This window comes from Lacerta agilis, chromosome 2 (genome assembly GCF_009819535.1).
Source record: "Lacerta agilis isolate rLacAgi1 chromosome 2, rLacAgi1.pri, whole genome shotgun sequence".
Taxonomy (NCBI): Eukaryota; Metazoa; Chordata; class Lepidosauria; order Squamata; family Lacertidae; genus Lacerta; species Lacerta agilis.
Genome location: NC_046313.1, coordinates 35,073,155 through 35,100,846, shown reverse-complemented (window position 1 = coordinate 35,100,846; position 27,692 = coordinate 35,073,155). Strand labels below are relative to the sequence as shown.

General features: G+C 40.7%; 1 protein-coding gene across 1 annotated transcript; it reads left to right on the top strand.

Annotated features, from left to right (window-relative positions):
- The first annotated feature begins 46 nt into the window (after positions 1 to 46).
- Positions 47 to 27,692, top strand: LOC117041107 (myosin-1B-like). Its single transcript, XM_033139485.1, has 40 exons — positions 47 to 68; positions 289 to 336; positions 4,214 to 4,439; positions 4,535 to 4,678; positions 4,769 to 4,925; positions 5,730 to 5,757; positions 5,856 to 5,973; positions 6,071 to 6,163; positions 7,719 to 7,782; positions 7,881 to 7,979; positions 8,088 to 8,191; positions 9,970 to 10,108; positions 10,540 to 10,658; positions 11,113 to 11,262; positions 11,746 to 11,916; positions 13,449 to 13,755; positions 13,878 to 13,942; positions 14,775 to 14,862; positions 15,509 to 15,626; positions 15,973 to 16,096; positions 16,183 to 16,319; positions 16,420 to 16,675; positions 17,488 to 17,730; positions 17,833 to 18,009; positions 18,099 to 18,244; positions 18,350 to 18,440; positions 18,535 to 18,924; positions 19,410 to 19,536; positions 20,313 to 20,431; positions 20,664 to 20,860; positions 23,299 to 23,482; positions 23,592 to 23,757; positions 24,027 to 24,151; positions 24,307 to 24,615; positions 24,706 to 24,909; positions 25,347 to 25,472; positions 25,602 to 25,772; positions 26,457 to 26,561; positions 26,892 to 26,987; positions 27,405 to 27,692. The coding sequence occupies exons 3-40, from the start codon at positions 4,236 to 4,238 to the stop codon at positions 27,558 to 27,560; spliced, it is 5,817 nt and encodes a 1,938-aa protein (XP_032995376.1). The 5' UTR covers positions 47 to 68; positions 289 to 336; positions 4,214 to 4,235; the 3' UTR covers positions 27,561 to 27,692.

The window sequence follows — 27,692 nt, the reverse complement described above, 5'->3', positions numbered from 1 at the left end:
TGTGCTCATCCGAGAGTATAAAAGTGTCTAGGGCCAATTTGTGTTGTCCTTCCACAGATAGTTAATAGGTAAGTGCTGCGGGGAGATTGTGGGGGTCTGGAGGGGGGTAGTGCCCCTGAATTCCACTCATGCCAGGCCATTCCTTCTGCCTTTGCCATTAGCACAGGAGAATTGACTATGTCAAACAGGATTTCAGATATGCTCATTTGCTTCCAGTCAGTAATTCATTGTTGGGAGACTCTTTGAAAAGTCACCAGTAATAAGATTTTTGCACTTTTTGTTTTGCAGTACTGGCCGGTGCTGAGCCTGCACACTATTCATTTCGTCTATCAGGAGGTAAGACTGTGATTGTACCCATTCTTGGGGAAGGGGGAAGAGGTTCAAAGGAAGTCTCCTTTTGGATCTGAGCTGAGAATACAGATGCTGTTCCCCTTGCTAATTATGTACTGCATGAAATATTTCATGGATATTGTGTTCAGATTTTATTGCACAGTGTCCATGTTAACTGATCATGCAGTTCTGGCATATAAGGCATTGCTAGCAAGTGCTCCTCCCCTTTAAGCACATCCTAGAAGTTCCAGCTTTTAATTGCCTTCTGTGACATTATCTGATACTTCCAGAGAAAATCTAATTGCAAAATGGGCAACCATTGAAGTGGGCAACAAGTTGGCATCCTGGACAAAGTGAATTCTCTAATGAATACCACTGATGGAATCTCTTTGGGAATGTGTACTGGAGTAGACCAGCAGCAATAACACTGTGTTTGACTGTTCCTTTATTTCGGGTTTAGTTTTGAGAAATGATCGTGAAAATCATGTCTTGCCTTTTCATTTATTTACATTATTAGTTAATATTATAACATTGACATCTCTTAACAAATTGAACTAAAATTTTCTAACTGGGACTGCTTGAGAGCTGCTTTATGATGCATATATTTATTTCTGTGAGAGCAGAATCCAAGCGGAAGGGAAGGTAATGTCTAGGACTAACCACAAACTTCCATCAGAATACAGTACAATGGTTAGGATTTCTGATGCATAACCAATAGCAGGGGTCGCCAAACTTACCTGGCCTCGGACGCAGCGGGATGGAGGGCAGGGGAGCACGTGCCCATACGCTTGCGCACTCGCTTTTTCCAGCATGGTGTGGCACCGGAAATAGCTTTTGCGCTTGCACAAGTGTAATTTCTGGCGCACTTCTGGCATGTGCGCATGGGCCTCTGTGGACCCAGAAGTGCACCAGAAATTACGCTTGCGCATGCGCAAAAGCTATTTCCGGCGCCGTGACAGAAGTGCGCCGGAAACGACGCTTGCGCATGCACACAAGCTATTTTCAGTGCCATGCCGACTGTGAGGTGGGCAGCTGCGCCACGCCAGTAAGAGTGGGTGGCAGTGGCGGGCGTCATCGGGGGCTGGATAATTGGCTTGCCCGGGCCCTATCCGGCCCGCAGGCCTTAGTTTGGGGACCCCTGACCAAGAGTATACTCATCAATCAACAAGATAAGGGAGGAAAATGGAAGTTAACAGGGAGGGTGGCAGCTTAGTTCAATCCATGGCATCTTCAGGTAGGGGTGGGAGAGATGCCTGTTTCAAATCCTGGAAAGCTGCTGTCTGTTGTTAAATGTAATACGTACTGAACTCGATGCACCAATGGTTGGGCTCCGTATGAAGCAGCTTCCTGGGTTACTGTGATGACTGGAGGCTAAATACATGGAAGCAAGCAAGCTGGAGCTGGGAGCCAAAGAAACATATCCAGCCAGAGGCAGGAGGATAGAACACCTTAAAAGTAGAGCAAGAAATTCAGAGGGGAAACAAATTCAATATGTTCCTAAAATCAAATTTGTCTTGCAAACTTTCAAACTCATTTTCTAGCTGCTTGAAAGTATTGGTGCAATCATGAAAAGAAATAAAACAGAGCCGTTCACAATTGAGTTGAGGTGCTGTGCCAGAGTCGGATTGGACACTAGCACTGCTCAGCGGGTGCAGTGACCCTTTCTGCTCACCAAATGTGTGGGAAGGTAGCAGTCAGCGGGAGGCCCTGAAATGGTGCTTTCTGTGGGCTGGCAAGTGGGAGGGCCTAACCCACTGCTGGCAAGTGCCCACCCTCTGTCCCCCAGAGGGCCCAATACCTACATGAGCTCCACAAATGAGAGGTCATAAAAGGATGGTGACAAGATGTTGTGTCTCCCCCTGCCACAGAAGGGTAAATTCAGGGAATATGGGTTAACATTTTGATGCCAACAGTGTTGTGCAGACACAACAACAAAGTATGTTCATAAATGAGAAACAGTGATGCCACAATAAACATCCACTTGGAATCACCCTTAATTATCACATTTTGGCTCTAATTCTGTTGGCATTCAGCCACCTGAGTTCCGTATTAGAGGGAACAAGTGGGACTTACAACGAAATATTACTGTAATTTCTCTTTTAGAATGAGCACTCCGCCTTAGGCTTTTTACTCCCAGCAGGGCATTTCACTCTTCCTCCTCCCCAACCAGTTTTCTGTTCCCCTTAACAACTGACACTTAACATTCTCACTGGCTTCTTTTGGAACTTTTTGTCTCCTTAGGCTTTTAAAAAAGCTCCCCTGCCCCAAGTCTGCAAATGTTGGTGTTCAACAAGGCATGCTTCTACCACCTTGTTTCCAATGGCCATCTTTGTCACTAGTCCTGTTGGCACTCACCACCTGAGCTTGCTACCTGACTGCTGTGATGATGATGAAGTTCTATGGAGTACCATGACACAAAACTTTCTGTAAATTGTGCCAAGGTGCCCTGATCACTTCAATACATATCTTTCACAGATGTTGGCTGCCCCATTAATTTTGATAGATTGGCCAATCCATAAATTTGTTCATTTCTTTGCTTGAATGAATGGGAAAACTTAATGTTTGTTCTGGTTTTACAACTTCTAAACTTTGATGGATTGGCATGATCAATTTGGGGAATTTAAATAATGTGACTGGGGTCACCTAGTAGAGCACTCAGATATAGCAGGGCCAGGGTGGGAGAGTGCAGTCAAGTTGCATGGCATCAGTTCTAATCTGTTACCTCCAAGGATGTGGACAGGCTGCTTGGACAAGTAAAACACCAGCCACCTGTCTCCTTGATCCTTGCCCATCCTAGCTCATAAAAGTGAGCCGGGAATGGCTGGGTGCTGGGCTCTGTGGGGTGGTGAATACCTCCCTCTGTGAGGGAGTCTTTCCAGACTGGCTTAAAGAAACGGTTATTAAGATTGAAGTTGAATCCCAAGGACAGAAGTACTGTTTTGGGGGGACAGAGGGTGGGCAGGTGTGGGTGACTCCTTGGTCCTGAATGGGGTAACTGTGCCCCTGAAGGACCATGTGCACAGCCTGGGAGTCATTTTGGACTCACAGCTGTCCATCGAGGTGCAGGTCAATTCTGTGTCCATGGCAGCTGTCTACCAGCTCCACCTGGTACAATGGCTGACACCCTACCTGCCCACAGACTGTCTCGCCAGAGTGATGCATGCTCTGTTATCTCCCACTTTGACTATTGCAATGTACTCTGTTTGGGGGTACCTTTGATGTTGACTTGGAAACTACAACTAATCCAGAATGTGGCAGCTAGACTGGTGACTGGGAGTGGCCACTGGGACCATATAACACTGGTCCTAAAGGACCTTCATTAGCTCCCATTGTGTTTCCGAGCAAAATTCAAAGTGTTGGTGTTGACCTTTAAAACCCTAAACGGCCTTGGACCAATATACCTGAAGGGGCGTCTCCTCCCCCATAATTCAGCTCAGACACTGAGGTCCTCCTCTGAGGGTCTTCTGCTGGTTCCCTCACTGAAAGAAGCAAAGTTACAGGGAACAAGCCAGAGGGCCTTCTCAGTAGTGGTGCCCTCCCTATGGAACACCCTTCTTTCAGATGTCAAGGAGACAGAGAACTATACAACTTTTAGAAGACATCTGAAGGCAGCCCTGTTTCGGGAAGTTTTTTATGTTTGATTTTTTTTATGTTTGAATACATGCTGTAAGACACCCAGAGTGGCTGGGGAAACAAATAATAATAATAATAATAATAATAATAATAATAATAATAATAATAATAATACTTAGAATCCATGTGCCTCCTCAACAATTTCCTCTACTTCTAAGACATACTGATATTGTATTAGAAATGCAAGAGAATATATACAGTGGCATTACACAGCTGCAATTCTCATGTGGGCTGTCTTTCTCTGTAACAGTGTTCTCTGCTAAGCTGCAGCCATGTCTTCGGACTCAGAAATGGCAGCCTTCGGGCCAGCTGCTCCTTTTCTCCGAAAGTCAGAAAAGGAGAGAATTGAGGCTCAAAACAAGCCATTTGATGCCAAAACATCAGTTTTTGTGGTGGATCCTAAGATCTCCTTTGCAAAAGGTGTTGTCCAGAGCAAGGAGGCAGGGAAAGTCACAGTCAAGAAAGAAGGTGGAGATGTGAGTAGAGGAACACCAACTGACATTGAAAAATTAGTAATATATTTGTCCTCTTCTTTATTCTCTTTGTTGAATGGTTTCTTGTTTCCTTGCAGACTGTGACTGTTAAGGATGACCAAGTCTTTCCTATGAATCCTCCCAAATTTGATAAAATTGAGGACATGGCCATGATGACCCACCTCCATGAACCTGCTGTGCTGTATAACCTCAAAGAGCGTTATGCAGCCTGGATGATCTATGTGAGAACAGTTTAACATTTACCATTGACTTCACATTACAGATTATTATTCCACAGAGAATCAGATTCACTATCCATCTTTTCTTTACAGACCTATTCAGGTCTCTTCTGTGTCACTGTAAATCCCTACAAGTGGCTGCCAGTATATAATCCTGAGGTGGTAAATGCCTACAGAGGCAAAAAGCGTCAAGAGGCCCCTCCTCACATCTTCTCCATCTCTGACAATGCCTATCAGTTCATGTTAACTGGTAAGTAGGTCAACCTACCTCAAAGTGATTACAGAGTGACAGTTCCCCAGACTGAGTCAACAGCTTTTCCAGAAAGTCTCATGCACCATGGGGTTGCAGCTAAGAATTATTTCTATAGTCATCAAAGCTCAAAGGAAGGAAACCTCAACTCAACTGTCCTCTAAAAAACCAAAACTTAATTGCACTGTGCCAACATTTCAGTGCATTCTTCTTTATTGCTTTGTTAATTCTTCATGAGCTTATATGTAATTTTAGAACTATTTAATAGTTCAGTATTTTCTATAGCAGGCTTGCAGTTGGAAGTAAAATGCACAAGAGACATTAGGATTATAGTGAAGAGCAGCAAGATGTGAAATTATGGCATTCATGCTAAAATAAGTGTTGGTTATGAATAATAACTGATAACAAGTCAGGGTTTTTTTCATTTTTAATGGATGGGACTTTAAAATGAAAAGAAGCATTAGAAAGGGACCATCCAGATTCTGAAAAATCAAAGCCTAAAATAGGCAATTCTAGTGTATTTTAAATTAATATTGCTTTTTTAAATAATTGGGCTCATCCACATGTCCACTTGTCCTGTGTGTCTGAGCAGTTTTCCCCTTGCCCCGTTCCTTTCCCAGGGAAAACCTACTCTTAACCTACTCTTTAGTGCTAAATCATCAGAACAAATGTTAAACCAGAGAAAACCTGAACTGCTGTTTGCTTCATTTGAGGGCTAAAGCATGGTTTTCCCTGGGGGGAAGCAGCAGGACAAGAGTAGATGTGGATAAGCTAAGTTACACTGTTGTTTCTTGCTTTTCCTAGATCGCGAGAACCAGTCCATTCTAATCACGTAAGTATGCTTATGATGAGTATGATTCTAGTCAGAGCAAGCTTTGTGTGCAAAGCACTGTTTGACAAAGTGGTCCTTCCTTCTGTTTCTGTTGACAGTGGAGAATCTGGTGCTGGAAAGACTGTGAACACAAAACGTGTCATCCAGTATTTTGCAACAATTGCTGCAGCTACTGATAAGAAGAAGGAAGAACCACAGCAAGCAAGCAAGCTAAAGGCGAGTTGTACAGTATATCTAAGAGGAAGCTAACCTTCCATTTTTGTTAACTGCTGTAGTAATAAAATACATAACTTTGCAATAAACACTTTTTCAGGGAACACTAGAAGATCAAATTATCAGTGCCAACCCTTTGCTGGAGGCTTTTGGGAATGCCAAGACTGTGAGGAATGACAACTCTTCCCGTTTTGTAAGTCTTGCATTCAGAAGTATGTTTAAGAGTGTACCAGTGAGACAATTTCATTAACTAGTTTTGTGATATTTTTCCTAGCATTGGTTGAAAATAATCAGGGCCAATGTAGTGCAAGAAATGAAGTGTTGGATTTGGGCATGAGTTACCCAGCCGCAAAGATCACATGAACTGCTTTAGCACTATATTTATTCATGCTAATTCTGTCTTACACAATGATTGTGATAATAAATGGATTAAGAATAGTAAAGCCCTACCTAATGATAGCTAAATATATGATGACAGAATGTATTAGAAGAGAAGTATAAAAGATTACACTCTTCTTTCCTGAAGATCCACCTACGTATTTAATGCCCTTTTTGTGTGGACAAAAAGCTACATTTCCATCTGAAATTCATGAAGGACACAAAGCTCTCAGATCTGCAAATTTCTACTGCTGCTGCCATTTGCAAATTATTCAATGCCACCATTGCACAAGGAACAGGAAAAAACAACATGGAAATGACACAATCCCCTTAGGGAGGGCTCAGATTTGTATGAGATGGATTGACAAAGTTGAGAAAGCCTGCAATTTGATTCCTGAATAATAGTGATGGGGCAGGGGAGAGTCAGCTTTGTGAAGGTGCAAGAATGTTGAACTTTGGGTGCTCCAGGAAAGGCTTTGCTAAATAAATGTGGCTAAGATTCAAAAGCTACCTCAATTCAGCTCAATGGCTTGCAATAGTGCAGAGGACACCAATTTAATAAATGCACATTCTGTATAACAATATAACACAACCAAGCTGGTCTTTGTCATTATTCATTAAACTTTGTACTTCTTAGCCAAATTAATGGAATGAAAATAATACAGAAGTCTAAGTGTTAGTATATAGCCAGCATTTAAAAACACACTGTCCTTTTTATCATGTATAATGCTAATGAAGCGAGCCACATTCCGTTTCTCTTATTATAAACAATACCATCAATAAATTGTGGTACTTCTCTATCACATTCAGGTCACAGACATTTTTTTCTGAGAGACAACTGAGTTAATAAAGTATTTTGCCCACACTTCTTAAATTCCATAGAATTTTATATTATTAGTGATATCCAACTAAGCCATATTCAGAATAGAAACAAGGAAATAAATTTGTTTCAGTGGGGTCTACTCTGCATATGACATATCACTGGGTAAGTCCCCATATGTCTGCAAAATAATAATAATAATAAAACTATTATAAACACAATGAAAAGGAAGAACTAAAAGACCTTTGGTTTACAAGACATTGTACATATAAAAACGAAAGTTCTTTCTAGTAGCACCTTAGAGACCAACTGAGTTTGTTCCTGGTATGAGCTTTCGTGTGCATGCACACTTCTTCAGATACCATAAGATACTTATATTGTACATATAAGACGTTTATGGTTCATTATGCTTTCTTAGTGGTGGCTGGTGTACACCATTTTTGTCCCATCAGAAATGTATAAAATCAATAGAATGGCACTGTGCAGATAACAAAACACATGCAAAACATGGTTTAAATGTGTTGTAATTGAAATGCCATTTCCCCCATAGGGTAAATTCATCAGAATTCACTTTGGTGCTACAGGAAAACTGGCTTCTGCAGACATTGAGACATGTAAGGAACTTTGCTAGAAGATCACTCAGTCTCCTCCCTCCCTCCCTTCCTTCCCTCCCCCCTCCCTTTTACTTAATTATACTAAAATGTGTTGCCAGATCTGCTGGAGAAGTCCAGAGTTACTTTCCAGCTGAAAGCTGAAAGAAGCTACCACATATTTTATCAGATCACATCCAACAAAAAGCCAGAACTGATTGGTAAGAAGCATTTGTTTTGGTGTATGCTACTGCTGCTAAAACCTTGCATTGATGCTTGATTATTCAATGGATGAAAATAAATCTGTATCTTTGCTTCTCCTTATTCAGAGTTGCTTCTGATTACTACCAACCCATATGACTTTCACTTTGTGAGTCAGGGTGAGATCAGTGTTGCCAGTATCAATGATCAAGAAGAGTTGATGGCAACTGATGTAAGTAACTTGTAGAATGGAATACAGTATACGAAATTTGATCAGATCAGTTTTGGGCTGAATTTATTCAGCAGAAATTAGATTTCTTGGGGTGATGAACTCTTGCTACAATTTATTTGGGGGAGGGAAGCATTCTAGAAATGCTGGGGGTCAGGAGTCTTGCTAGAAATGGGAATGACAGCAGCCTCCCTTCTCCAAATCTCTCTTTAAACATAGTCTTGCTGCCATGTGTAGTACCAGTGACTTGCCCTTTTTTGGTCAGAATGCAACCTTGGAAAAATGTCATGGTGTGTGTGTCTGTGTCTATGTACACTTGGATGATGGGCTTGAGAGCATCCTGATCAAGTTTGCAGATGACACCAAATTGGGAGGGGTGGCTAATACCCCTGAGGACAGGATCACAATTCAAAATGACCTTAACAGATTAGAGAACTGGGCCAAAGCAAACAAGATGAATTTTAACAGGGATAAATGTAAAGTACTACACTTGGGCAAAAAAATTGAAAGGCACAATTACAGAATGGGTGACACCTGGCTTGAGAGCAGTACATGTGAAAAGGATCTAGGAGTCTTGGTAGACCATAAACTTGACATGAGTCAACAGTGTGATGCAGCAGCTAAAAAAGCCAATGCAATTCTGGGCTGCATCAATAGGAGTATAGCATCTAGATCAAGGGAAGTAATAGTACCACTGTATTCCGCTCTGGTCAGACCTCACCTGGAATACTGTGTCCAGTTCTGGGCACCACAGTTCAAGAAGGATACTGACAAGCTGGAACATGTCCAGAAGAGGGCAACCAAAATGGTCAAAGGCCTGGAAACGATGCCTTATGAGGAACGGCTTAGGGAGCTGGGTATGTTTAGCCTGGAGAAGAGAAGGTTAAGGGGTGATAGGATAGCCATGTTCAAATATATCAAAGGATGTCATATAGAGGAGGGTGAAAGGTTGTTTTCTGCTGCTCCAGAGAAGCGGACACGGGGCAATGGATTCAAACTACAAGAAAGAAGATTCCAACTAAACATTAGGAAGAACTTCCTGACAGTAAGAGCTGTCCGACAGTGGAATTTGCTGCCAAGGAGTGTGGTGGAGTCTCCTTCTTTGGACGTCTTTAAGCGGAGGCTTGACAGCCATCTGTCAGGAATGCTTTGATGGTGTTTCCTGCTTGGCAGGGGGTTGGACTGGATGGCCCTTGTGGCCTCTTCCAACTCTATGATTCTATGATTCTAGGAGGCCAGCAGAGGCTACAGTAGTGGCATCCTTCCCACCTTTCTTTTAAACATACACTTGCATTTGACACATGTGGCAACAGCTTTCCTATCATTTCCTTGACATTTCCTCCCAAAATGTGCCTTGGAAAAATGGTACACCACGCTTTAGTGTTGTTTGAAGAGCATTCTCTCTCTCTCTCTCTCTCTCTCTCTCTCTCTCTGTGTGTGTGTGTGTGTGTTTGTGTGAAATAATAGGCCCCTCATGGCCAGTGAGGCACATCACAAATACCCCACCAACAGAATGCCCCATGACATGTTGTCCCAAGTGGGGCAATGTGAGATGAAACACAGGCCTCTAATTCATAGCTGTCAACTTTTCCCTTCTTAAAGGGAAATTCCCTTATTCCGAATAGGATTCCTCGCAAGAAAAGGGAAAAGTTGACAGCTATGCTCTAATTGCCAAAAAGGGTCACTCAGATTCTTTACCTCCTTATGGAGCAGCAAATTTGAAAGGCCAGTTGCAGTCAATATTATATCAGTCAGAATTTTGACTTTGATTTGGTTGATAGGAAGCCATTGACATCCTGGGTTTCACTGCTGAGGAAAAGACAGCCATTTACAAGCTAACTGGAGCTGTAATGCACTATGGGAACATGAAGTTCAAGCAGAAGCAACGTGAGGAGCAGGCTGAGCCAGATGGCACTGAAGGTATTTGGAAGATATGTAGCAGGATACTGGATTTTCCTGAAAGAAGGGGCTTGCTCTGTAGAAATTTGTATTAAAAATCCAAAACAAATTATATTATTATTGTTTATTAAATTTATATATTGCCCTTCATTCGAATTCACAGGGCGGTTTATAATAATAATAAAAAATCTTAGACACATTTAAAAGGCCATAGGTAGTTTAATCAGCCAAAGGCCAAATGATTAACAGCAAGCGAATGGGGTGAATGCTCATCGTTATATAGCCATCCCATAAACAAATAAGAACAAATGCTCAACGAAGACCAGGCACAATCTAACCACCACATAAACTTTGTGCAAGCAAATCAGGATTAATGCTGAATAAATAGGTTGTCTGGAGAAGCCCATAATTTGTTTTCCAGTGCTGATAAACTTTCTCACGTCTATGCTTAGTTGCTGACAAAGCTGCCTACCTCATGAACCTCAATTCAGCAGATCTGCTGAAAGCTCTGTGCTACCCCCGAGTCAAGGTCGGCAATGAATATGTTACTAAAGGCCAAACCGTCCAGCAGGTAAATGTCACATTAGCCAAAATGCATGGTTTGACTTAACTATCTGTGATTCACTGCCTTGATAAGAGGTGAATCACATATTATATCAACCAGTGATTTCACTGGGAGCCAGTGTGGTGTAGTGGTTAAGAGCGGTAGACTCGTAATCTGGGGAACCGGGTTCGTGTCTCCACTCCTCCACATGCAGCTGCTGGGTGACCTTGGGCTAGTCACACTTCTTTGAAGTCTCTCAGCCCCACTCACCTCAGAGAGTGTTTGTTGTGGGGGAGGAAGGGAAAGGAGAATGTTAGCCGCTTTGAGACTCCTTCGGGTAGTGATAAAGAGGGATATCAAGTCCAAACTCTTCTTCTTCTTCTTCTTCTTCTTCTTCTTCTTCTTCTTCTTCTTCTTCTTCTTCTTCAAACCTATTTCTCTGCTATCAATAGTAACTACTGCTGTTATCTTGTCTTCTTAGGTGTACAATAATGTAGGTGCTCTTGCAAAAGCAGTCTATGAAAAGATGTTCTTGTGGATGGTTCTTCGTATTAACCAGCAGCTGGATACCAAGCAAGCGAGACAATACTTCATTGGTGTGCTGGACATTGCAGGCTTTGAGATTTTTGACGTAAGGAAATAGGGGGAAATTATAAAATAATAATTGTAAAGCACAAGAGAAACAGTGTTTTGTATCAGCCAATTCAAAATTGTATTACATATTTAAGTTGACTCTGGCAGCTGAAACTTTTCAACTTATACAAGTTGCCATTCAGGAAAACACGGAGCATTTTCCTATACTATAAAATGTATAACAAATTGTAATTAATCTCAAATAAAAGGCACATCTAAACTGATGCCTTCAAAGTGTTTCAGCATGCAGCACAATACCAGAAGCCACATACGATGCAGGAAGTGAAACACTCAAGAGGATTGAACTGAACCATACAAATGCAAAGACTAAATGAGGCTGAGAAAAAGAACCCATACAAGTCTGGTTCTATGGGCAAATGCCTACAGAAGAGGAAATAAAAGTGTCAAGCTGCTGTAGGGCTTGGGGGTCACTTGGATGAGTCAATGAATGTTAGTGAAAATGTCTCTTGTTTTTCTGTAGTACAACAGCCTGGAGCAGCTTTGCATCAACTTCACTAATGAGAAACTGCAACAGTTTTTCAACCATCACATGTTTGTGCTGGAGCAAGAGGAGTACAAGAAAGAAGGAATTGAATGGGTGTTCATTGACTTTGGAATGGATCTGGCTGCCTGCATTGAACTCATTGAGAAGGTATCTTTTGCAGTGTGAATACTTGGTATGCTCTGAAATGTTGTAGTTACATGGGAGAACGTGCATGAAATTTGCAGTCCTTTCTTAAGTGCACCACAGCAGAGGGGTTGATTGCAGGAAACTCCAGTGTATTGAGAGGAGGTGGGTTGGATGTGGCAGGTGATTGGATCCTGTTCGAAGAATCATATATGTCACGGAGCCAAGCATGGCTCGGGAAGAGAGCGTGGGAGAAGGGAAAGGGAGAGAAAGCTGGAAAGGGGACAATCGGGGGGAGGAGGCTGGGTATAGAGAGCCAGCACAATTAATCTCCACAGATACGAGTTCATCGTCCAGCCCCCGCTTGGAGAACTCAGCGGAAGAAAGAGAAAGTACTCTAGACAATAATAGAGAAGGGGAGGGGAGTCAGAGGGTTAAAAAGAAATTCACACGTCATTTCAGAGCGACCAAGAGATTCTTATGCTGGAAAGCGCGCGAAGAGGAAAGCAGTTAGGGTATTTGTCGCTGATGGCGGCAGACGTTTTTATGGCACTGTAATTACCGAACACTTAATAAATGCTTTTGAAGCTTGAAACTGGAGCCGGCTTTGACTCGCAGCAACAGCGAAAGGCAAGGGTTGCCTATGACAATATACTAAATCTTCCCAGTTCTATACTCTGGGGCCTTCCATGCATTCTTGTTTCATGCAATAATCATGCAATCGTAACTCAATTTATTGAACAGGATGTAGATATAGTGCCAATTTAGTAGCACTTGGTTGCATTGAATCAAATTTCCCCACAACTGTATAAGAAAAAATGATTTTTCTAGACCAGCCTTTTTATTTCTATAGCATCAAGTGTGCCCACAGTGCTTCACAAAGAACAGGCCTGGCAGCCCTACTCTAGGGAGTTTACAATCTAAAAGCAGACACAAGGGAAACAACAGAAGGTGGGGAAGGGAAATGGAGACAGGTGCAAGCAGAGAAAGACTAATACTTTAGCTTTTTAACGGTATGGCATTGTCAATAGAGGCTTGTTCTAAAGCAGGTGTGGGGAACCTGTGGCCCTTCTGATGTTGCTGGACTCCCACTGTCACCAACCCCAGCCAGTATGGCTAAAGGTCAGAGATGATGGGAGCTGTAGTCTAAGAGCATCTGGAGGGCAATAGGTTGCCCTTCCCTGTTCCAAAGGTTTCATGGGCATGATAGCAATGGGCCAGAAATACTCAGGTGGCTTCTTTCATAGGGAATATTGTTCAAGAATAAATAGAAATGGGGTATACACTCTTTCATAGTAGATATTTGCTGAGATTAGCCAGCAGGATATATTATGGAACATGTCTATACATATCTACCTTTTCGGATGTAACAATTGTGTTGATCTGCATGTGGCGTAAACCTGTATTCCAGGTTTTAATGGGACTTGTGCTTGCATAATTGAACTCAGTTCCTTCTCAACTTCTCTGCTCCAACAGAAAATTCTTCATGCTTTCCCAAAGGCAAGTGTTTCCAAAAGCTGACTTAGCAATCTCTTTATTATTTTTATTCCTTCCAGCCAATGGGCATTTTCTCCATCCTGGAAGAGGAGTGCATGTTTCCTAAGGCAACTGACGCTTCTTTCAAGAACAAGCTCTATGACCAGCATCTTGGAAAATCTGGTAACTTCCAGAAACCTAAGCCTGTCAAAGGCAAGCCTGAGGCCCACTTTGCCCTGGTGCACTATGCTGGCACTGTGGACTACAACATCACTGGCTGGCTGGAGAAGAACAAAGACCCTTTGAATGATACAGTGGTGGGTCTGTATCAGAAATCATCCATGAAGACTCTAGCTTTCCTGTTTGCTGATCGTCCTGTAGATGCTGGTAATGGCTGTATAATCAACCCTCTGACTAATGTATATATAAATAAACATTTATTCTAATATAAAAGTATTATTATTTAATAAATCTAAGGTCCATTTAATATTTTTTAATGTTCATTTTAGATAGTGGCAAGAAAGCTGCTAAGAAGAAGGGGTCTTCCTTCCAGACTGTCTCTGCTCTTTTCAGGGTATAGTATAATCTTTATAACTCTTTTCAGTGTGTGAATTTAAAAGTGCTTCATGAAATGCCTGTATTTGTCAGTATTTGCATACCAAACCATTTTGGATCTTCTGAGATATATGATGAATCTAACTGAATTCATGGAATAGTCTTCTTTTAAAAAAAATATCGCCACGCCACAGATTTAAATTACATGCCCACATCCTTCCACATAATTCAAATATGAACAAAGTACAGTATGTAAAATATCCTTGACTGCTCTAAGTCTCTAGAAAGAGGGGATCAGTATTGAATTTAAATCTTTATTGAAATGCTTCATGTGTTACTTTGCCTAAACGATGTGTCTGCATGCTGCTGTAATATTTATTAAAGGAAGAAATATAGAATGTGGCCCTCCTGGTGTTGCTGGACTAAAACTTCCATCATCCCTGAGCACTAGCCATACTGGTGGGGATGATGGAAACTGGGAGTTCAACAGCATCTGGAAATTCACAGGTTCCCTACCTGGGGGGGCTAAGGATTAATTCCAAAGAAGCGGTATACACTTATGGGAGCTCCTCCCCTTACCAGCATACAGGCAGTACTTTATTTGATGTATGCTCCTAATCTCAAAAAGATAACCTGCTATTAAACCTGAACAGCAACTTGTTTAACAGCCCAAACATCAAAAGCAAGCATTGATGGTGGATGTTAGGAGCTTGAAACAAACGTGATTTTTTTTAAATCTCTGTTACATTTGATGGTGCTTCCCCACCCCTATTTGCATGCACTTGTCTCCTCTTCATGCAAACACCCCTTCTTTGGACTTTTGCACAAAATATCTGCTTCTGGTCCCACAGGAGAACTTAAACAAACTGATGTCCAATCTGAGATGCACTCACCCCCACTTTGTGCGCTGCATTATTCCCAATGAAACAAAAACACCTGGTAAGGCATATAAATAAACAAATAAAGCAGATGTTATTGTATTTTTAGGAACCAATCATCATACAATTTCAGTGGGAAAAGCCCATTTAGTTTCGTATTAAGCATTAATCCAAGTCTTGCACTACATACCAGTACAAACTTTGAGAAAAGTATAATGCAAAGCAACACAATGGATCGGTTTGGTTTTCACTTGGCATGCGCAGCAAAAGGAAAACTGCTAGCGAGACATTTCACAAGTATGCCATTAAATTTCCATTTAATTAAAATTTGATTGCTTTTTCAAAGTCTGTTCTGATCATGCTCTAATTTGTCATGTTTGGATTTCCTTCTGAATTTTAAAAGTAATAGTAGAATATATTTAGCTTGTAGTTCTAAATACATTCTCCACTCCATGAAAAATGTATAAGGTCCCCCTCACTGTTGATTATTTATATGAACATACCCTAGCAGTCTAAAGAACGCTCCTGTGTCCTGTGTGGTCCATGAGGGAAAGCATATTTAACTGAGCTTGTGTAAAAGAAGGCTTAGTTTTCTGTGCATCAGGTGTTCAAAATATTGAGAACTCTGAACAGGAATAAATACATATAAGTGCAACAGTATTTGCCCTTACAAAATGGTACTAATTCCTCTTTGATTTTTTCAAAAGGTGCAATGGAACATGAACTTGTACTGCATCAACTGAGGTGTAATGGTGTACTGGAAGGCATTCGCATTTGCCGAAAGGGATTCCCTAGTAGGATCGTTTATGCTGATTTCAAACAGAGGTTAGTTTGGCCCTCCTATAGAGCTTCATTCTGTACATTTCACATCTCATATGCTTTCTTGACTTTATATATAAAAAAACCCTTCATCATAAATTCAGTTAACAACAAGATTATATTTATTCAGCATTGATGAATATCCCAGACTAGATAACTCCTTTGAATCAAGTGTTGTTTTCTCAACATGCTTTGAATGTTTTCAGAGATCAACAAGTATTTTATAATAATTCATTTTTTACTCAATCATTCCTTGACAAGTTTTTGGAAACTAATAACCACAACAAATTGCTATTCATGAAACTAGTGAATTTAATGGCAAGACACCAGCATCTTCTGTTTTCTCCAACAGATACAAGATTTTAAATGCAAGTGCAATTCCAGAAGGCCAGTTCATTGATAGCAAGAAAGCATCTGAAAAGCTTCTTGGATCTATTGATATTGACCACACCCAGTATAAATTTGGACATACCAAGGTATAAACTATCTCAGATGCAAATACCTTTTCTTTAATTAGGACAAGGTTGCATTTGTGACATTCTGCAACCTTTCTTTTCTCCAGGTGTTTTTCAAAGCTGGCCTTTTGGGTCTTCTGGAAGAGATGAGAGATGACAAGCTGGCTCATCTGATAACACGTACACAGGCTATGTGTCGTGGCTTCTTAGCAAGGACAGAGTACCATAAAATGTTGGAAAGGAGGTATAGTCCTCACAATTATTTAGAAAAGCACTATCAGAAGGCCTGATTTGGTTGCCCTGCTCTACATGCCATTTAATATGAATCTTAACTTTGTTGACAGAGAGGCCATCTTTACTATTCAATACAGTGTACGTTCATTCATGAACGTCAAGCACTGGCCCTGGATGAAGTTGTACTTCAAGATCAAACCTCTGCTGAAGAGTGCTGAGTCAGAGAAGGAGATGGCCACCATGAAAGAAGAGTTTCAGAAAACTAAAGAAGAGCTTGCCAAGTCAGAGGCAAAGCGAAAGGAACTTGAAGAAAAAATGGTGTCTCTGATCCAAGAGAAGAATGACTTGCAGCTCCAAGTCCAGTCTGTAAGTTATTGGTGCCATTAATTTGACTTTATTCTGGATATAATTTAGGTAGAGGAATGCACTACCCGATTATATACTGATATAATTTAGGTAGAGGAATGTAGGGAAAGTACACGGTGAATATTTGGGGTTATTTAGGCTATCCCCAAAATATCTCTCTCTCTCTCTCTCTCTCTCTGTGTGTGTGTGTGTGTGTGTGTACACCATACAATCTGGCACTGAGTATAATATATAAGGCACTATGGAGACTGCATTTTATTCATGAATACACATATGTAGGTCCAGTATACAGCTTTTTGTTTTCACACCAACATTTATATTGGATAGTTTTTAGGACACATTCAGCCCAGTTTATTTATACCTACTGTGTGAAAGACTGAGAGAAAGGGAGTGGGGAAGCTGACATTGTGATTACAATTATGTAATATAAAAAACACTCGTGGAAGGAAAATAGTATTGATGATCATTTGGCCACACTTCGCAAATTGTTTCTTGAGTCTGGAAAATATTAGTAAAGTCACCAGCAATGCCACTGTCTCAGTAAACATTACAGTTGCTTAGACTTGATATGAAAATGAATTTAATTCACTTATACAAACACAATTTCTATACAATTAATCACAAATTAAAATATATTAAAATTTTCAGAACACAGATTACTTTCAGTAGGAAAATCTACTCAGAAATCCTACAGAAATCTTACAGAAATGAAACATGGATTATTCTCTGGAACATTACCAGTACAGTTATTCACATTTAGAAACTGAAAATACTGGAAAGACATTAATTTTCCATGCTACATTTTTTCCCAGGAAGCTGATGGCTTGGCAGATGCAGAGGAGAGATGTGACCAGCTGATCAAAACCAAAATTCAGCTGGAAGCTAAAATTAAGGAGCTGACTGAACGGGCAGAGGATGAAGAGGAAATGAATGCTGAGCTGACAGCCAAAAAGAGGAAACTGGAAGATGAATGCTCAGAGCTGAAGAAAGATATTGATGATCTTGAGTTAACACTGGCCAAGGTGGAAAAGGAGAAACATGCCACAGAAAACAAGGTAATGACACAATGTGCTCAGATTTGTAACCAATAGTTAGAATGTTGTATTGTCATTCCAGGGTGGAATGATACATTGAATCTGTTTGTTCATTTCTAAAAGGTGAAAAATCTCACTGAAGAGATGGCAGTCTTGGATGAGACCATTGCCAAACTGACCAAGGAAAAGAAAGCCCTCCAAGAGGCCCATCAACAGACCTTGGATGACCTGCAGGCAGAGGAGGACAAAGTCAATACTCTGACCAAAGCAAAGACCAAGCTGGAGCAGCAAGTGGACGATGTAAGTAAGCACCAACACATGCAGAAGAATAACTGTTGGGTGAAGGCAGCATAAGAGTGACAAAGTCTTTGTCCCCTCTTTGTCTTTAGCTTGAAGGGTCCCTGGAGCAAGAAAAGAAGATACGCATGGACCTGGAAAGATCCAAGAGGAAGCTTGAAGGTGATCTGAAGCTGTCTCAAGAATCCTTAATGGATTTGGAAAATGATAAACAGCAACTGGATGAAAAGCTTAAGAAGTAAGTAAGGTTTGCTTCTGGAAGACCTTTTAGGAGGTCTTTATAGAATCCAACTCTTATGATTTGATTTGGGCTCAAAAAATCCTTGTGTTTTGTTGTGAAAAGGAAAGAATTTGAAATCAGCCAGTTCCAAAGCAAAATTGAAGATGAGCAGGCCTTGGGCTTACAACTTCAGAAGAAGATAAAGGAGTTACAGGCAAGTCAAGCATATATCAGATCCATTGAGACTATGAAAACTACTCCCTCTGAGAATATATTGTGAGTGTTAATGACTGCTTCTCTTTCTCTAGGCCCGTATTGAGGAACTGGAGGAGGAGATTGAGGCTGAGCGTGCATCTCGGGCCAAAGCAGAGAAGCAGCGGGCTGATCTCTCCAGAGAACTTGAAGAGATCAGTGAGCGTCTGGAAGAAGCTGGTGGGGCAACAGCAGCTCAGATTGAGATGAACAAGAAACGTGAGGCAGAATTCCAGAAAATGCGCAGGGACCTTGAAGAGGCCACTCTGCAAAATGAAGCCACAACAGCTGCTCTCCGCAAGAAGCATGCAGACAGTGCAGCTGAACTTGGGGAACAAATTGATAACCTGCAACGTGTGAAACAGAAGCTGGAGAAGGAGAAGAGTGAGCTGAAGATGGAGGTTGATGACCTGGCTAGTAATTTGGAATCTGTCTCCAAAGGCAAGGTATCATACAGCAATTTAAATATTGCAATCACAAAATATACATATTGGATTTACATTTCTGTAGCTTTATAGAGGATTGGAGTGAGGTAATTGTAATTTAAGAAGAATTTCAACTTCTGTGGAAAAAAGAGAAAAGTAATTTTTATTACATTAGCATCTCTATCCATCCATATATAATGTTGTTTCTATTTATTGCTGTTTCTATTTGTAAGATGACCAAATTTTATTCCACCCTATACTGTATATATAAGATCCTCAGTTCCCCCCTTTGTTAATTAAAATAATGCATCACTTATTCAGGACTTCTTATTACATATTCTTTTTCATTATTCAAGACATTCCCCATTCTTCAGCGTTATATGCTTCTGGACTTCATTGTGACTCTAAAACATATATGAAGCGTCCATTCTGAATACTACAAAGTGTTACAATATGCAAAGTACAATGGTGTTAGTTAATATGGTTCTTTGACTGTACACCTATAGGCCAATTTTGAAAAGATGTGCCGCACCCTAGAAGATCAGCTTAGCGAGCTTAAAACAAAAGAAGAAGAGCATCAACGTTCTATTAATGACCTGAATGTTCAAAGAGCTCGTTTGCTAACAGAATCTGGTAAGATGCTTAAACAAATTTCTAAAACGCTGGAGATTTTTGTGAGAAGGACATGGCTTGCTCATAAAAAAAAATACAACTATGGGTGATATTTCCCATCCTGTCCCCAATTCAGCAGGAGTGGTGGTTGTAGCTCGGTTTGGTGGTTGCATGGAGAAATGGTGCTTCAGCCTTTGCAAGATAGGAAGGGTGATTTCCAGCCTCTCACAGATGGGCTGAAGCCAGGAGAACCTGCAAGGCTTCAGGAGCCAAACAGTGCATGAGCTGGGCTCCCGAGAGGTGGGGCTTTGGAGCAACCCTGGGGGAAGACTTCACCCTACCAGGTCCACTCCAGATAAATAAAAGGAGATGTGTGGTGCAGGGCCTGGGAAAAATTGGCCATTTCTTCCCACTACCTCATAGCAATCTTGAAGGTAGAACAACCTTGAAGGTGGCAGAGGCATTGGGCTGGATCCTTAGATGGGGATCCCCTTAAGAGCCCTTAAAGGGCAGCACTTCACATCCAGATACCTAATTCAGGGGCTGAAGAACCACACCTATGGAAATTAAAACACTTAGTCCATAGATTTCAGCAGGTCTTCTCTAATTATAACTACAATTGGATATCACCTTCACTTTTTTACTACTTAATATATCTACTGTGAACACCATCATTGTATCAAATATTTGCCCGAACCTATGCAAAAATGATTAAATCTTGGAGATTTCAGATATTAATTATAATATAATTTTTAAATTTACTTATGTTAAATTATGTTATATATTCTCTACTTCAGGTGAACTCTCACGACAGGTAGATGAAAAAGATGCTTTGATTTCCCAGCTTTCCAGAGGCAAGCAAGCTTTTACTCAACAAATTGAAGAACTGAAGAGACAACTTGAGGAAGAGATAAAGGTGAAGATTTGGAATCAAGAATTTATTTTATCGTCTGTTATAATGCCAGAAACACTGGGCAGCTTTTTTCTCACAGATTCACTACTGCAAGAATTGCCTCACCTGCATAATTATTTATGTTTTATACATCTCTTTCTCTGTGTGCTTACTTCATCTTGTGGACTGGCAGTTATATGTGCTGAAGCCCACTCTGAATATTTACATAATCTACAATTCTATGTTAATTCTATAGGCCAAGAATGCACTGGCCCATGGCTTACAAGCTGCTAGACATGACTGTGACCTCCTTCGGGAACAATATGAAGAAGAACAGGAAGCCAAGGCTGAGCTTCAGCGTGCCCTGTCTAAGGCGAACAGTGAGGTTGCTCAATGGAGAACTAAATACGAAACTGATGCCATTCAGCGGACTGAGGAACTGGAAGAGGCCAAGTATGTGCAATGATGTGCTTAAAGGGGTATTAGGAAACACCAAACAAATAGCTGTGAGAGAAGATTTAGAAAACTCCCTCCATTACCAGGAGTGCCATTTATAGGTGGAGGACCAGAACAATTAACAGAAAGGACACATTATTATTATCTGGGCTTAGCTTGTGTGTGAGATAGTTCTATTTATCTTAAATCATGTTTATCTTAAATCTTCATGTTTCCTGAATCTAATGAAACAGCTGCTCCTTAATGAGTGGAATGTTCATGGAATTTTCAGAAAGAATACAATATTTTTTAATGTAGACCAAATTAAAGAAAACAAGTTATATTTTTATCAGAATCAGGGAACAGAATAAGTCACACATTGGTTTATGCTAGGCTCAGAGTAGGGATGTACTGCAATTTTACATGAGTCAAATTTTCACTGGAGCAGAGGCAGAATCGCTTGATCATGAGCATCTATGGCAATTTCCAAGTTGATAACTGCATTCTGGGGTGTGTGTGCCCCCCCCCCCATATTTGTGGAACCTCTTCCTGCCATTTCTGCAGAAAGAATGAGTGAATGTAGTGAATCAAATTCCACAACCAATTTCTTTGTTAGATGAGCTTTCCTACAGTGTCAACGTAAATTGTGCTCACAAATTACACGTCACCTCTTTCCCCCCCACTTGACATGTATCTACATTTACTTTGTTTATGTCAGCCATCAACTTTTTTCTTATTATCTTTCAAATGCTGTCAGTTAGCTAGCTAGCCAGGCATGTGTGTTGTACGTGTTGTGTGTGGAGGGGAGATGGTAATAAAGCTAAATGGTGATAGCCAAGGTTCACTCATACAAATAATAATAAATGATGAAAGGTAACCTGTGGCCTCAGGAGAAAATTTTGGGGACAGCAGGGGACTGATGGAGGGGGAAGTGGCTAGAGTTGGATGACATGGTGGGTGAGACAGGAGAGTACCGTATTTTTTGCTCCATAAGACGCACTTTTTTCCTCCTGAAAAGTAAGGGGAAATACCTGTGCGTCTTATGGAGCGAATGATGGTCCCTGGAGCTGAATTGCCCAGGGGCCAAAAGCAGATTGTGCTTTTTATTTTACAAAGAGAAAGGGGAGTGTTGAAAGGACCCCGCTCAGCAGCTGATCAGCAAGAGATCGGGAGAGAGATAAGAGTCCCGGCTCCCTTTCAGCCACGCCCTCCTTTGTTGAATGTGCTGCAGAGGGAGGTTGTTTGTTTCCCCAGGACATGTGACTGGCTGATTAGATTATCTGTCTGCAAACAGTAGAAATGGCTCCCTTTCCTTAAGATGTTTTTCAGAAATGTGAGTTAAACCCCATAAAAATGGGGCTTTTCCTCTTTGCTTTTCCCCCTTTGCAAAAGGAGCTTTGCTTTTCCCCCTTTGCAAAAAAAGCTGCAAAACCTTTAGCTGATCCTAAAAAAAACAACAAAAAACCAGGGCTTTTCCCTTTGCAAAAAAGCTGCAAAACCTTTAGCTGATCCTCAAAAAACAAAAATAAAATAAAACCCAGGGCTTTTCCCTTTGCAAAAAAGCTGCAAAACCTTTAGCTGATCCAAAAAAAGGCCTTTTGCCTTTGCAAAAACAGCTGCAAAACTTTTAGCTGATCCTTAAAAAAAAACAAAAAACAAAAAAAAACACCCAGGGCTTTTAGAGGAGGAAAACCAGAAAAATATTTTTTTCCTTGTTTCCTCCTCTAAAAATGAGGTGCGCCCTATGGTCCGGTGCGTCCAATGGAGCGAAAAATACGGTAATATAACAATGGGCAAGCCAGAACAAAATGACTAAAGAAGAGGATAGGTATAACAAAAGCATTAAAAAAATCCTTTAGCAATTCAAACAGGCCACGCCACAGAAAAAGTGCCTCGTAAATTTAAGCTACCCAAAGATCACAATAGCAAGTGGCCCTTTCACGTCAAGTGAAACAACCCATGGAAGAGAAAATAGATTGCATGAAGGTGTGATTATTGATGGAAGTATAAGATGAAGTATACTGAGAACAGCAACTCTGCAAGTTCCTGGGGAAACAATGCCACCCATAGAGAGAGCAGCCAAGAATGATTAGCATTAATAGAACTAATAGAATTAATAGAATTTCATGGAAAAGAAAAAAGTCACCTACATCAATTTTGCAATAAATTATTTCAGGTTAAGTTGCAAGGCATTTAGTGAACTGAATGACTTAAGCCAATTTTGCCCAAGGACATTTCGAAAACAAATGAAAGCAAAAAAATTCAGCAAATTGTATCCCTAGCTTTGAGTGGCAGTGAGATATGATTGCATTATTACAATGTTATGTGTTAACATGAAAGGAGAAGGTGATACAGCAAGACAAAGTTTGAATGGAAAAGCAAATTTGTATACCTTTAAGCCACTTATTATGATGGATGATTAAGAATCACTAATTGTTGTGATCACATTTCTCTAGGAAAAAATTGGCTCAGCGTCTGCAGGATGCTGAAGAACATGTAGAGGCTGTGAATTCCAAATGTGCTTCCCTTGAGAAGACAAAGCAAAGGCTACAGAATGAAGTGGAGGACCTAATGATTGATGTGGAAAGGTCCAATGCAGCCTGTGCAGCTCTAGATAAGAAGCAGAAGAACTTTGATAAGGTACTTTTGGCCATAATTTGAAAGAAAACACAGCACATTGCAACAAATCCTCAGGTACAAATGAACACATTTCTTATTTCTTGTGTTTCTTCTTTCTGGTGTTTTGCAGATTCTGGCAGACTGGAAACAGAAATATGAGGAAACCCAGTCTGAACTGGAAGCCTCCCAGAAAGAGGCTCGCTCTCTCAGCACAGAGCTATTTAAGATGAAGAATGCTTATGAGGAATCCTTGGATCACTTGGAAACTCTGAAGCGTGAAAACAAGAATCTCCAACGTAAGACCATAGTCTTTACCTAGGCATTATGGCAAGTTTGATCATTTTTGTAGTAGGAGGCTTCCACTTAATTTGTATACAATCATTTTTTTCATAGCCCACTGATAGATTCAAACATTCAACTGAAAACCATTCACATGAATGGCAAAAGTGTAATGCTAATTATTAAATGATTGTTGAGTTCTGAATTTGTACTCCATACATAATCCAGTGTGCAGATTGCGGATCTGCTCTCTCTCTGACTGACATTTTAATGTGTAAACCAACAGAGGAGATTTCTGACCTCACGGAGCAGGTTGCTGAAGGAGGAAAAGCTATCCATGAATTGGAGAAAGTGAAGAAGCAGATTGAGCAAGAGAAAAATGATCTGCAGACTGCTCTAGAGGAAGCTGAGGTAAGCACACTATTATGCATATAATTATTTTGTGGCATATATGCGACAAAAAGGTTGGCAATGCTTGCACAATGCATACAAACTAGTGGTTTTTAGTGTTTCCTATTGAATAAACTTTCAAACAGTGAGTCCATGGTATGGTATTCTTGTTTAAGGCCTCACTGGAACACGAAGAAGGCAAAATCCTCCGCATCCAACTTGAGCTCAACCAGGTGAAGGCTGACATTGACAGGAGAATTGCAGAGAAGGATGAGGAAATTGATCAGCTGAAGAGGAATCACCTGAGAGTTGTGGAGTCCATGCAGAGCACACTGGATGCTGAGATCAGGAGCAGGAATGATGCCCTGCGGCTGAAAAAGAAGATGGAGGGAGATCTGAATGAAATGGAAATCCAGCTGAGCCATGCCAACCGCCAAGCTGCTGAAGCACAGAAGAACCTCAGGAACACCCAAGGAATACTCAAGGTACATATATATTTCTGTAACCAGGATACAGTTGTGATTGTTATTGTGCAAAGAATGGTCTCACAATAATATCTCAATATCATTTTTTAGGATACCCAGATACATTTGGATGAAGCTTTGAGGTGCCAAGAAGATCTGAAGGAGCAAGTAGCCATGGTTGAGCGCAGAGCTAATCTGATGCAGGCTGAGATTGAGGAGCTCCGTTCAGCTCTGGAACAGACAGAGAGAGGCAGGAAAATAGCAGAACAGGAGCTTCTGGATGCCAGTGAGCGTGTGCAACTCCTCCACACCCAGGTGAGCTTCTAGCTTGTAATGGGCACATAAAATTCTCAAAGCAGAAGATGGTTCAGGTATTAACCACCTGTGTCATAACTCCTGATATATATGTGTCCATCTTTTTTTTCTTTTTCTTTTTTGCAATGTCGTGATTCCATTTTCTATTCCTTATGAGCATACCTTCATGATATGGTCAAGTGCCTCCAAAGGACTTCATCAATTAAGTCATCTCCATATTTGTTAAGCCTGAATCAATGTTCTAAGAACTGGAAAGTAAACATTAACTGTTATAATATGAGGGGTTTCTTAAGGGTTGATGAAGGCTCCAAACATTGCATTTGCTGTTTTCTAGGTAACCAAGAATCCCTCCCACTCCAAAGAATCATGAATTTCATGCTGAATATATTACGGTTTGGGGCTAATAGTTAAATGTCAGTTTTATTATTCTTATACAGAACACCAGCTTGATCAACACCAAAAAGAAGCTGGAAACAGATATTGCCCAAATCCAGAGTGAAATGGAGGAGACAATTCAGGAAGCACGCAATGCAGAAGAGAAGGCCAAGAAGGCCATAACTGATGTGAGTTTGGGGGATTTTTTCTTGAAAATATTTCCCTGATTATACCTGGCATGCATGGCTTTCTGATTAATAATAATAATAATAATAATAATAATAATAATAATAATAATTTACTATAACTATTAATAGGCAGCCATGATGGCAGAGGAGTTGAAGAAGGAACAAGATACCAGTGCACATCTGGAGAGGATGAAGAAAAACCTAGACCAGACTGTGAAGGACTTGCAGCACCGTCTTGATGAAGCGGAGCAGCTGGCACTGAAAGGAGGGAAGAAACACATCCAGAAACTGGAGGCCAGAGTGCGTATATCTCATACAGGAGTGGTTTCCCCATGCATTTTGAATCTTGAATAATCATTTCCCACACTTTCACTTCTTCACTCCCTTGCTTTGCCTGCACAGGCAGGAGACATACCATCTAGGAGAGGTACTATCTGAAAGTTCAGCAAGGGTAGTAGTTTGCTTTTTTATATATTCTTGATGCCTTTCTTCGGGGAGAAAGTCTCCTCTTTATGCACAAATGCCCATTCTCTCTGAAAACTACACAGAAGAAACTTTCCCCTTTGCTTCAGCCATTACTCCTACCTCCACGCCAACATCAGACCTATTTCCATATCTAGGAACCAACATTAGTAACCATGTCAAGTAACCAGAAACACACATTAAGTGACAGAGCAGGACTTGGGGACACAGGGCCACATATGAATAGAAATGAAAGGAGGAAGGAATCTTCTATTATATGGTTCTATGAATTGAGGCAGCTCAGGTAAGGAAGCTGACAGAAGATAAGGTTCTAAGTTGCTATGAGAGGAATGAAAAGGGTTCCAAGGGAAAGATGGGACAAATGTACCTAGAAAGTTTCTACCCATTCAGCTACAGCTTATCATTACAGCCATATTTCCATACACATCATCATGATTTAGTGAGCAGCACTTGGATTAGAATACCAGCTAAAATGCAGAAGCCTTTGTTTTTGCATTTCAGGTTCGTGAGCTGGAAGCTGAGTGTGAGAATGAACAGAAGCGCAGTGCTGAGGCTATAAAAGGTGTACGAAAGTATGAGAGAAAAGTAAAGGAACTGACCTATCAGGTGAGAATGGAGACTTCCTTTTATCTAGGGTTGCCATATTTCCAAAAGTGAAAATCCGGACAAAGTTGTTGAGCTTTTCTTTTTTTTGGGGGGGGGGGGTCAAAGTTGTTGTTTGGGAACATCTCTCCTCCCCCCACCAAATTTTTAAGCTTTTAAAAATATTTTAAAGCATTTTAAAAAATAAACATCACCCTGCTTGTCATAAAATCTGCTTGGATGCCATTACCAGAACCTGATTCCCGGACATATGGCAGCCCTACTTTTATCTGAAAATGTCGTAGGTACTTGCATATGAGTTCACACTCTGTTCTCTTACTTTTAAACATTTAGGCTGAAGAAGACCGTAAGAATGTTTTGAGACTCCAGGATCTTGTAGATAAACTACAGCTCAAAGTGAAAGCATACAAGCGACAAGCTGAGGAAGCTGTAAGTATCACACAGAACATGGTGCAAAAGTTTTGGCTTGTATGTATTGCACCAACACACAAAACATGACTGAAAAATGAAGTCCAGTTTTGAGCAGAACATGTTTATATCACATACAAATATTTTGAATTTACAGCATTTCTCATAACAGAATTTATACACTGCTCTTGTGCACCTAAGAGGTGAAGACCCCATGGAGCTCTGCACATTCAGAAGCTGCCCTACTACCTTAAATATTATGGAATTCTTCACATAATTGCAGTTTTAGCTTTAAATTGAATTGTATGCCCTTCAAAATGGCCTGAGAAAAATTAGTACATGCTTTGTGTCTAGTTTGTTAAGAATTCCATCTGGTGGAGGCTGAAAAACAGGAAGGACTTAGTTCTGCCATTTTCATATCTCTCTGTCTGTTATCAGGAGGAACAATCCAATGTGAATCTTTCGAAGTTCCGCAAGATTCAGCATGAGCTGGAAGAGGCTGAGGAGCGGGCTGACATTGCTGAGTCCCAGGTTAACAAGCTCCGGGTCAAGACCCGAGAGGTGCATAAGAAAGTTGTTGTAAGCGAAGAATAAGCTCACCAAAGAGATGTAGAGTGACTGAAGAGAAGCACAAAATGTGAAGCTCTTTGCCACTTCCTGTAATTAATGTTTATTCCCCTCACTGTTTAGAAAATAAAGATTGTAGATTCCTTTGCATACTAAAAA